Genomic DNA, 12692 nt, shown 5'->3' with positions numbered 1-12692 from the left:
AGGAAGGGTATTCTTATTTTAAGAGCATTGCGATATAAAGTCTTAAATCAAACTCCTTCGAGAGAAGACATTTGTTCCCGAACATTAATAGGTTATGAATAATGATGATAGAAATGTATAAATTAAGGTCACTGTGAAACGGTTATAACAAAAATAATACATGTCCGTATTAATCATTAGTTTCTCCTCGGACGTTCTCAGATAATTAGTTCGTCATAAAGCTGTAGGTTTTTAGTTGTAACACAAAGACTATAAAAAAATATTTATAAACTACTACTATTAATTTCCTTTTTTTTTAAATTAGTGTTAAAATTCATATCTCTCCAAAATATATAATATGTTAATTTTGCTTTGAAAAAAACTTAAGCAAAAGATAAGTTAATAACATGCCGTTAATGGTAGCTCTCGTGTAGCACCCATAGCTGGTCCCCGTGGCATGGCACGATAGGTCCAACGTGACAATGACTAAACTGTACATTCACGGACCTAGGAAAACTTCTGCTGCAATCAAAAGAACCCCTCTCTCTAGCATACTACTGGCAGCAAAAATCACATGCGATAGTTCTTTACTATTAAAATCATCAAGTTCTAAAAACTTTAGTATTTCAGATAGAGAAAGCGATAACAATATTCATTAGATTTTTTGCAAGTTATTTACTTTGAAAAAATAAAATAAAGTATTTGTAATTAAATTTGGTACCGACCTTTTGCATAAAGGTATACCTATGTGATCTTTGATAGAATTAAGAATAAAGATATAGGTACTTAGCTAAGCTCAGCTTTTCTATGTTAACCTCATATTATATAAAATTTTGTAATCACAATTTACAGAAAAAAAATTTACATAAAAAATTAAAGTAAAATATACCTAATTTAAATGAATAAATATAATTAATATCACGTTTTGTGACTACTCCCGAATAATTCACCTTTCAAGTAAAAAAACAAAATCAAAATCGGTTCATCCGTACGGCAAATACGAAGCCACACACACACATACAAATAAACAGACTCGCGCGCGCAAACACACACACACACACACGCACACACAAACACTTGCACACGAACACACACGTCAAACTTATAACATCCAGTTGATTCTGCGTCGCGGGTTGAGAAAAGGATCATTAAAATAATCATAACTTTAATGCTGGATCTACATCGGAAAGTTGCTTAGTCCTACTCTCTACTCCCGTAAAGTAAAGCGAACAAAATGAGTTAACGAATGTAAACAAAGTTTAGCGTAGATTGCGAGACAAAACGACACAGATACTCGTATTGTTTGCCCTGCTGTGTTGCACGCAATAACGATACAGCTTCTTTGTATTATTTATCCCGTCTTACTGGCCTTACGTGACTTTAAGTATGGTATGTGGTGGTGATCTACCACTTTCATATAAATGTGCTACAAACACATGAAACAGTGAAGTTTCAAATATCCAGTAGGTATCTCACTTGCTGTGACGGTTATAATAGAATTAATGTAAGGAACGCTTCGAGTTGGTAACTTGTGAGTAGAGTATTGAATACCGAACCGCGCCAGCGCGGTGTTGGAAAACTTTTTTGGACTCACTAGTACCTACGATCCGTTAGAATTCAATTTATATTGCTGGTGAATACTGTTATATTTTCCATTTCTCGAGGCTTTCATATGCGAAGTTTGAGATTAAAATTTGTATTTATAGCCATATTGAAAATGTATTTGCATCATCATTCCAATCTATTACCGGACTTCTGGTTTTCTGTGGCCACAGGTTTCCTCACGACGTTTTCATTCACCGTTAAAGCAAATGATTTTAAATTGTAAAAATAAAAAAAATCTTTGAGACATTGATTGACATGCCTATAATACAGTCTCTTTTCAGAAAAACACGAGCTACCTAATGACTAAAAGTAGCTTAGCTCTTTTGAAAATTTTCTTTAGTTTGTTATATTTGAAGTGAGAAAAGCTTGCAAAGTAGAGATTGTTGCGGGCGGTACCGCGCTCCGGCAGCAGCTAATATCCGCGAGCACTCGCTTCACACCTTCACGCGAATCTCCACAAGTAAGTACTTCGCGTGGCCTCGCTCACGAGCTAAAGCGATTCCTATTGCCACATTTTTATGCCTGCTTTTAAATTAGTGGTCATATGAATAGGCATAATGGCAGTAACAAAGAATCGCTAAAATATTGTATTTATATGATGAAAACCGCATTTTATTTATATTCGATGTGATATTAATAAAATATGTAAAACTGCAAACTCAAGGGATCCGCCATGACTAGTGAAAGGATGAATTCAAAATTATGATGTCACGTTTTTATGAACGTAATTTTGTACCGCATGAACTCCAAAAATCACATATTAAGTGTTTTGTGGTTTCAAACTATAAATTGCTATGATTTTTGCTATTAATACCAACATTAATAGTCTTTAGCTATGGAACAAGGACTTACTGAGGCTCTAATATGTGTATGACGCACGCACGGCACGCAAAAATAAGATATTTTTTGTACATAGTAAATACTTCCCAACATAAAAGGGCAGTTTTTCGAAATTAGTCATGATGCATATTATATAGTGGACTATTCTATTGAATTATAGATAAAGCATCATGTGACACAGCTTGTCCGGGGACATACTATCTCCATGTTTATTTCTGCTGCCAAGCACCATTCTGCAGCTTTACCGACAAAGACGTAGGTACCTACTGCAAAACAAAAATTCCGAAATGATGCCCGTAGAAACCTATTTATTATGTATGGGTAAGTATTTAACTAAACTGCCATTTAATAGCTAGGCCGTTATCATTAGATTGCATCATCACTTACCACCAGATGAGATTGCAGTCAAGGGCGAACTTGTAGTGGAATTAAAAAATAAAAAGTTTCTGACAAGCGATCTATCACTTGGAGCAAGCCCGAACACACTGGTTCCACAATGAAGGGTTAACTGCACACACGCGTAGCGCTCGTTACCGCGGCTGCGTGTGTGCGTGTGGCAAGACGCGGCTGAGGCCGGGTGAAGTCGGTCGACTCCTGCAAGATGCATCACTATTGTTCTATCCGTCGCGATTTGCACTACAATGCGATCCAAATTCAATTCGCAGTTAGCATTTTGTATTGGGTCAAACCGAGTATTGGTACTTTTTGGTGGCGCCATCCATATTTCACTGTAGCATGGCATAGCACTACTTTTAAGGATGTAAATTAAGTTGGGTAAGCTTTCCTTATAGCCAAATTCTTCTTCTCCTTCTTATTTGTGTGCGTTATAGCAAAGATTATTTCAGAAGTAATGCAATAGCGGTTCCTGGAAGGCTGAGTGGAAAGGGTTTTTTAGTCCGTATGCCGTTGGGCAACATGCCCAATGGATTCCGGCAAACAAATGGCAACCATGAGGACAAAAAAACATAGATACTAAAAAGCTACATGTGCGATTTTTCGCCACTGTGCATTTATTAGCGATCGCCACATTTAGCATGACCTTTTACATTTGTATGTTCTACGTGTTTTTACTAGTTACTAACTATAACGCTGATTTGAATGAAAAAACGAACACTATTGGAACATTGTTATATTTAGTTATAAGAATTTAATAGAGTCACTTGAAACAGACAGACTTGACGTTTCTAAAATGTTATTACCTGCTTGTAATAAATTAATTTTGCATCAAAAATTTTAAGATTAACTTGCAATAATACAAAAAAAAAGTATGAGGAGTTCATAAGCGTCTGTCGTAGCATATACAAAATATCCAATAAAATATTTTCGTTTGCGGTGATAGCTCAGTGGTAGGATTTGGGCTTCACTTTTGGGGAGGCTGAGTTCGAAATATAGCACGCACCTCTAACTTTGTAAGTTATGTGCTAAGTTAAAAATATCACTGGCTTTAACGGTGATGGAAAACATCGTGAGGAAACCTGCATGCCTGAGAGTTCTCCAAAATGTTCTCAAAGGCGTGTGAAGTCCACCAATCAGCACTGGGCCAGCGTGATATTGATAAACATAATATAATGTGAATCAATAATATCATACGCACTGTATTGTGTTTTATCTGCTAAAGAATTTTCAGTACCAGCCGGGAACAAGAGTCAAACCTAACAAGTAAAACAAGTCAGACAAACTTCGACTAAATTTGGTGAGTTTAGCCATCAATTACACATCTAAAATGAACTATATTCATGATAGTTTAAATTCTAAAAAAGTTTCAAACCTTGGAGAGCAAGCCCTCGATTCCGGCTACTAACACTAACTCGTGTTAATAGATTAAAGCCCATCAACACACATTGGAGCTGCGTGGTGGGTTGCTCTTAAACCGTTTCTCCTGAGAGATAAGCTGCGGATGATGTAGGTACCTAGAAGGTCAGATGTAATAATTAGTAGTAAATGACGTCACACATTTCCGTGTAGCTGTGTCATCCCAAGCTTAGCCCGTAGGGTTCCGCGTCAAGCGTCTCACTAATGCGCGACTGGTGTGACGACCCGCGGTCGACGGGGAACCCGCCGCGAAAGCTGCTAGCCGAATTTGTAATTCGCACGTGTGCGATGCAAAACAGACCAAAAACTGACTAAAGTGAGACGAATTATTCAGATCGGCGCCTACATTATGTCTGAGACACTGGATCACTTCATTTATAATCTCTAGCTTGTTTGTGTGCTCGAAATGAAAACTGATAATTATTCGTGTTGAGCTTTCAATATCGTGTAATCGCTGTTTTGTGGCAGCGGACATCTCGGATCGGTTTTCTTCAATCATAGCTAACACTCCCTCCAAAACAATATTAAAAAAGTTTCATCCTTTCGGCCGGTACGACGACACAGACAGACACACATAGACAAGTCAGAGTAATAACACTCCGTCATTTTGCGTAGGGGGTTAAAAGCAACTGAGCAGTCATATGAACGCTAAAATTCCAGTACAAGTAAGACCGGGACTGCAATCTCACCTGGAATAGTACCTAAGTAATGGAAAGAACAAACTTTTAATCGGTTTTTATGCTATATTAGGACCCTTATGCTGTATTAACAGAACCCGAAATAGCTTGGCAGCACGCCTTTGACGGTAGAGTGCTAGCTGGCCATGACTGAAGCCTCGCACCAGACGAGCCAGGCAAGACCAGAGAGAAGAAAACTCGCCCCGTTGGGAGCTCCAACTTATAAGACCACGGCCCTTGCCAGAAAGGTCCTGGAAACGATTGTTGGACGAGGTAGACTACATCTACAATGGAGTTTAGCCTAACCTTCCTACAACCCTCCTATTGAAACCATAGTAGTAGAGCTTTTACGTCAAATCTCATTCGGAGAAGTACTATTGCGTTCAGGTCTGAAGAGCATGGTTGCCGGTGTGATTACAGGCACATAAACGCTTAGGTGTTTAGCCTCATGTTGATGGATACAGGGCGGAATGTTGCAGGACGTGTTCCTTGCATACCTTACGAGATGTTTTCTGTTTATATGCGATGGTTTAACGGACTTACCATCAGATGGGATATGTGCTTGCTCCGTCAATTATTACTATAAAAAAACCAGAGCGTGACTAGCTGCGACAACGACCCCTGGCTCCAACGACAAGCTACTCGTCAATAGACGTCACACGACGCACTGCTCGCGACACCTCCGAACGCAAAAACATGCTTTGAACGGAATAAAGACAAGACATGGAGGGCTGCCACTTCGCACCTCAGAGAATGCCCTTTGTGCACCACAATGGGCCCCGCATAAAGGGCCCCACAGATTTGTCAGTTTGATAATAGGTTAGCTGATATCTCAACATTCATTAGTGGTCAACGGTTCAGTCTTTGTGCCCCGCTTTGTCTTGTCCGATTTCTTTTCAGTTTTGTTTGTAATGATGAAGTTGTTGAAGGAAATATTTTTAGGCCGCCTTTGTGCGCGGGTGATGTAAGGCTTTGTTTCTGCTGCTCGCGATGAAAGAACATTATAATAATTATTTGTCATACACGGACCTGTCGTGTTCGGTTACAGATCTCGGTTGTCTATGACGACTAATAATGGAATTTGAAGAAGAAAGAAACTGACTGTCGTGTCTTATGTACTAACAATTTTTGACAGCTTTCTGTTTAGGACATTCTGACCCATTGTCACCCGCTGAAAAACCGTATTCTTTGTTTATTGATCGTTATCTATTGATTACAACATTTGATAGGAACCTCGTCAACATAGGCAATCATCATTTCAGCGCTAAATGCACTGCTGACAGAGTCGCCTCACTATGACATATTTGCGGATCCTTGGAACACCGTTGTTATCCATTACCTACAGTAGGTACCTACTGTGAGAAATATAATTGCACCATGTTTTTAACCTAACTTGATTGTGGAATTTTTAAGAAGTGTAATTGGTGTTAACCGTACTGATTGTATTAAAAATGAATAAATAAGAAAATAATAAATCAACAGACCTCCTTTCCGAAAAGTTTTAGAGCATGTTTCAAGCCGGGTCAGTAGCATAGACAAATTACACAATGAGACAATAGAGTTGCAAAAAATCAGTAGTAGTGAAAATAAAGATTGAATCGAGAATCAAATATATGAAGCCTTGAACATAAAATTGTACAATATATCGACAAACAAAACAAACTATTAATAAGATGTAGGCTCTCTTACTATACAGATTCATGGAAACAAAGGCAATTACTTTATTCTTGAATATACCATTGCCCCTTTTTTCCAAACAAACTAATAGATACCGCCACTTAAAATTGCATTGGATATATAACCGATTTATTGATTTTACCGATTCTAGAACTCAAAACTATCAATATTTAACCGGATTAACATTTATATAAAGCTAAAAGGTTCCAAACGTATCTAAGTAAAAGTCCACAACAAACTTAGTAACTTAATACTAATAATTCTAATAGAATTTACTATGAACTTTTAAGAGACATTCCAAAGATGTGATCCGGTAGTTTGAGGTAAAAAAGCATACAATTTCCTTACTACAAATCATTAATTACATCACTCAAAACTTACCGTTATAAAAAGTGATTTCAAATGACCTAACTCTAATTTTAGGTCCCGAATTCAAAGCTCGATTGAGGCGTCGTTTGAGGCACATTGAATAACGCAGCTAGCGGGGCCCACGGTTGCGCACACGCTTTGTTAAACTCGCTTTGTGCACGCTACGGCCGAGAGACGTAAGCGCCTCTAGAGGCGTCCACAACCACTCTACCTGGCATCCACGGATAAAATTAACAAGAGACTTCAATAAAATCAAAGCTTAAATACTACTTTCTATGCACAGTTAGCAATATATATTATCTACAGTATTTAGAAGTAGATACCAGTTTGATGCCTTTAATGCTGAGTTTTAAGAATCTAAGGTGAAGTAAAACATCGTGAGGAAACTAGCATGATTAAGAATTCTCCATAATGTTTTCAAAGGCGTGTGCAGACTATCCATTTGCACTTTGTAAACGTGCTAGGCTACGACCTAAACGACCTATACCCTTATCATTCTGAAAGAAGACCTGTTCCCTGTAGTGGGCAAGTAATGCGTTGATAAATATGTCGTGTTAATTGCTGCTACATGATCTAGAAAGCGACGTCCCTTACTACAGAGGTCAGTAATAGTCCGTATGGCCCCGCATTTAAGGCACGATTGCTTTGTCTAGCTACACGGACCTCATACTTACTATCCTTACTCTGGGTTTTTGTCCCACTGTTGGGGACGAGCTTCCTGTCTCATAGGAGAAAGGGAGTAAGTGTGTTGATCCACTAATGTAGATTGGCTGTCTTTTACGATTCACACGCTAGTGATAATGTAACCGGGACCGACGGCTTAACGTAGCTACTCTCTAGGGCACAGGGATAGACGCCGCCTATTTCCTAAGCCTAGACTAGTACGGAATATTTGTCCCGACTCGAGAATGGAACTCAAGACTTCGTTATCCGTAGTCGTACATGCTTACCGAAGTGATATGCTGCCCAGGTAAACCGCTGTTGTGATAAAAACCTCGAGCACCTTCGAGAATCTTCTGGCTCTTTAACAACTTATTTCTATAAGAAGGTTTCAACTATTTTCGCGACGTTTCTTGTCATAAATTTAAACCGATTTTCATGTTTTTTTATTTAAATAATTTCACTGTTTTATTTGGTCTTTTTTAAATTTTAGACGATAATCTTCCTGAGATTGAAGTTTAAACTCCGCAACGGACCACAGCTGTACATTAATTTACAATCATAGCTTTTGATAACAATGATAACAATGACAATAGAACACTGGTCTCGGGTTACATATTTTCAATCCTATCTTCTTGGCTTCAATCAGTAACATTTTGATAAGTTTACCGAACTAACTTATTTGCATTTCTATTTATAAAGTTGCAATATTATACTCAAAAAGATCAATAAATAGGTATTATAGTGTGCGATAGCAGTGAACTTTATAATTAACTTATTCTGACGGCCGATTGGCGCAGTGGGCAGCGACCCTGCTTTCTGAGTCCAAGGCCGTGGGTTTGATTCTCACGACTGAATAATGTTTGTGATATGAACATGAATGTTTTTCAGTGGCTGGGTGTTTATACTTATATTATAAGTATTTTATGTATATTACCTATTCATAAAAATATTCATCAGTCATCTTAGTACCCATAACACAAACTACGCTTACTTTGGAGCTAGATGGCAAAGTGTGTATTGTCGTAGTATATTTATTTATTTTAACCTTATTGTAAATTTAATTTTAATTTGACTATGCGCTCTTAAATTCCTAACTGTTCAATACGAAACCTTTTTAAACTCAGTTGTCTAAAATAAGATCATAGATACCTGTATAATTATAAAGGTAGAAGTATTAGGTACACTTTTACCTTACATTACGTCATAGTTTTTCTAATTAATTAAGTTCAGGATTTTCAATTAAATTTTTTCTTAAAGGTTGCCCTTACATATTTAATGTTATTAGTGTTTTTAATCTTATCAAACAAATTAACAGTAAGCTTATTTATAAGTGATAGCAGCATATATTTCCAGGTACGCTGGCCATATGCATTATTATAAGAAGGTACTTTATAAGTTGGTAAGTATTTAAGATGTCTTAGGTTCTCTGATCTATTGTGTACTCTTAATGAATTAATACGCGGCCACTCCTCACAAGTAACTGCCAGTTTAATTTTTTCTTACACATTTAAAACTTTGAAAAACTTAAACAATCCCACCTCATCTTTCCTGCAAGATGATTTAACATGGTTAGGTACAATTGTTTTTAAGATTCTTAATTGTATTTTATAAATTTCTTGTATATAGGTTTCATAGGTTCTACCGTAACTGCTAAGTCCATAATTAATTATTGAATTTGCTAATACCAAATATAAGATTCTCAAAGTATTGAATGGAATTTCAAATTTAAGTATTGCTATGTTACAGAGTATTGCTCTTATACCTGTAATTCGGGTTAAGCTCGCCCGCGATTTAAATTAAATTTGGCACAAATATAGGTTGAGTCTTGAAGATGAACCTAGGAATCTTTTCAACCTGGAGAAACTCCCGGTTTTAGGACAATGCCTTTGTTATCACTGTTACTAAACCTATCTCAATGAAATTTTGACCCAGGTAAATTAACTTTTTCCGTGGGTTTAAAAAAAAGGTAGTGGGCCATAAATAGGCAGCGGATAGTGACTACGATGTAAATGATAACAGGTACTTTATATGTAATTCCTTGCGCCTTGCATTTATAGCTATTTTCTTTTACACCTTTCATTGCCTGGAAGCAATTGCTACGTAGCGGAAAGACAAACAAATAATATCCACTTTTAAACTTACTTGATTGTATATGCATATTTCTGTTTTTCTTTTATGTACATACAATAAAAGTGATGATAAGTTTTGTAATTTTTTTTACGAATATCAGGTAACTAAATGGAGTTCCATAAATAAAGAAACATCAATTTCCAAGAAGAAAAACAATTGAAATTATGTGTGTATTATTTTTGGTCGGCCGAGTACTAACTCGGATTTCGTCAGCCGTCGGCTCGCGAGTTTGGGACATCGCAAATCTCTGAGTTACAAATTCGATTGTATGTTAATTTTTTTTTTAGATTCATCTGTGAAAGTTAGTCTAGCTTAAAAATGAGCTTACCTATGTAATTATGATTGGATAAAAGTATTTGCATTAGCTTTTGCTCGCGCTATTACGGTTGAGTACAAATCCCGTGGGAACAGTTTGTTTTCAAGAGATTAATATGTTGCGTAGCCTATGTTACCCTCCATCCCTTCGGCAACTGTATGCCAAAAATCAAGTTGATTGGTTGCTTCGCCAGGGTATGAAGGGAGGACGAACAAACAAACACGCATTTCTAATATAGGTAAAGATTTCAAGTAGGTTAAACTAACTTTTCCATCGGTTACTTTGTGAGGAGTCTTTTCTTAATTTATCATGACAGTTAAAGAATTTATATTTAAAACTACCTGTTGCCCGCGACTTCGTCTGCGTTTGATTTTGTATTTTAATGTGGCATTCAATTGGCATTCAAGTATTCAGTATCGCTAAGCCTTAAACGAGAGGTTTGCTGCTGTCCGCTGAGGAGTTCTGTCCTCTATCTCCAACTACATTCATCAGATCTAAACAAAGTTTTGCCAAAATTCGACACATATTATAACTTCTATAGTACAAATATAATTATTTAAATCGGTTATAATTTGTCGGAGTTATGGTGTTAAATTGCCACACTTTCATCCCCTCTCCCAAAGGAGTCGGGATAAAAAGTATCCTATATTACTTCTAACACTTCCAAGATTATGTGTACAATGTTTCATGAGGATCGGTTAAGTAGTTTTTGCGTGAAAGCGTAACAAACAAACTTACATTTACATTTATAATATTAGTAGGGATAGCTTTTCGTCTTAAAGTATGAAATGCATTATTCAAATGGGAAAATTATTATACAAACCCTTTTTTTAATTGTTCATTTAATTATCACTTACTTACAATGTCGTATTACTTACCATGTAGTGGTGATAATTATACTATTGTACTCGTAGACTTAATGTAAGTTTAAAATTTGGATATAGAGGGTTTCAACCCGCCTTGGTCCTAGAACAGCCTCATAAGAAACAAACGGATATTCAGGTTCGCATTGGGAAATCAGAAATGGTTACCTACCTACCTTCCTTATACAAAAAATCTCAAAGACTTTATTTAAATAACCTGCTTGCTACACACTTACATTATTGATTAGAGAAATAAATAAATTAATTAATTCCTTGGTTTTATAACTGGCTGATATTAAAACGGCCATATTGAATATATCTATTGGAAATAATAGAATATCTAACGTACTACGGTAAAACAAAATAACAGACTTGCTTAAATTGGTAAGAGAGTTACCTAGTAATCTGCAGAAATAGAGCTGCACGGAATATATAGATTCGGTTATGGTTTTTCATTAAATCACAACAAATTGTGGTTTTTTTATTAATACGTATAAAACGTAAATAAAAAATATATTTTTTACGTTAATCGAATAATTTGACCATAAAGCTTAGGGCACACTCTCGTGCTCACCGCACTCCGCATGTTACGGAAACCCGATCCGCGACCGCCGCCGCATTGTCCGCGAGCCATTGTCTCACACAGAGCTAATTATAATAGAGAAAAAACGCTAATTAAACACGCCGAACAGCCGCCGGCGACAGCTCTCCAAATTCAAAGCCTTTTACAAAATACGCGAGATACCATTGTGCGATGTGTGATTTAATATTCTTTATCTGCTTATTAAAATCATGGTTGCCATTATTACGACGTTAAAGTGCTCCGTTCAATTAAAACCAGCTTATTGAAATGCCTTAGATGCGCTTGTGTAGTGCGTATTTGGTTTTATCATGTAAAGCGACGAAAGTACAATAACGTCAATTTAATTAAATAATACTTTAAGAGTAGTAGTACCACCTAAGAACATACGAGTAGTTTATTTCTGGATAAGTTCTAAAATAGTTATTTTGGGTGCCTATAGATTGAAACATCTACTAGAATCAGTTGAAAACAAATAAATGCTCTGTAAAATAGATCCTAAAAAGATACCCGTCTAATATCTCGCTAGAAAGATAACTCTGCTATTTCTATCGGTTACTATTAACATAGCAAAGTACTCACCAGGTGGTGGGTGTAAGAGTGGAGGGCCCGGTAGGAATGCCGCTGCGACGGCTGCTTGTGCGTTGAACGCCGCAGCGTACGCGACCCGGCTAGCCATTGACGCAGGCAGCGGGAACTGTGGTGTGTACGTCCTGAGCTCCCTGCTCTCTGATAAATTCAAAACTCGGTCTCCGTCGCGATTCTCAAAATATCGGTCTCTACTGTCCCGGTTGTCTGACAGACCAAGGAGTTCTTGTATCCCGAAAGGAGACCGTTGCGGCGCTCTTGGCGCGCTTGCGTTTGCACTCATTGCTTGCATGTTGGATGCCCGCTGGTGTACTTCTAGCTTAACAATGATATCGCATAATTTGCTATATAAAAAACTTGCTGCGCTCCATATTTAAAGAAAATATATCACAAATTTTGCTGTGGGTTTTTGGTTTAATATTTCTTCTCAAATCACTGTTATTTTAAAGTTTAATTTTCGAATTCAAAATAAACACTTCTATTTTACGAGTCAATTCAACAAACTCAAGTCCTTTTAATTTCTACATAGTTAGAATAGAATTTTCAAAAGAAGAAAATTTTATTTTTATACGAAACGATGGAAAATCGCGAAA

General features: G+C 36.9%; 1 protein-coding gene across 1 annotated transcript in view; it reads right to left on the bottom strand.

Moving 5' to 3' along the window:
• The window catches only part of LOC120631584 (visual system homeobox 2-like), a 168778-nt gene extending 156387 nt beyond the window's left edge, over positions 1 to 12391 (bottom strand). The window contains exon 1 of the mRNA XM_039901221.1: positions 12094 to 12391. Within this exon, the coding sequence (XP_039757155.1) occupies positions 12094 to 12391 (298 nt within the window). The remainder of the gene's footprint in view (positions 1 to 12093) is intronic.
• Between the last annotated feature and the right edge of the window lie 301 nt (positions 12392 to 12692).

The sequence above is a fragment of the Pararge aegeria genome, chromosome 18 (assembly GCF_905163445.1).
Source record: "Pararge aegeria chromosome 18, ilParAegt1.1, whole genome shotgun sequence".
Taxonomy (NCBI): domain Eukaryota; kingdom Metazoa; phylum Arthropoda; class Insecta; order Lepidoptera; family Nymphalidae; genus Pararge; species Pararge aegeria.
This window is presented reverse-complemented; position numbering and strand designations above follow the sequence as displayed.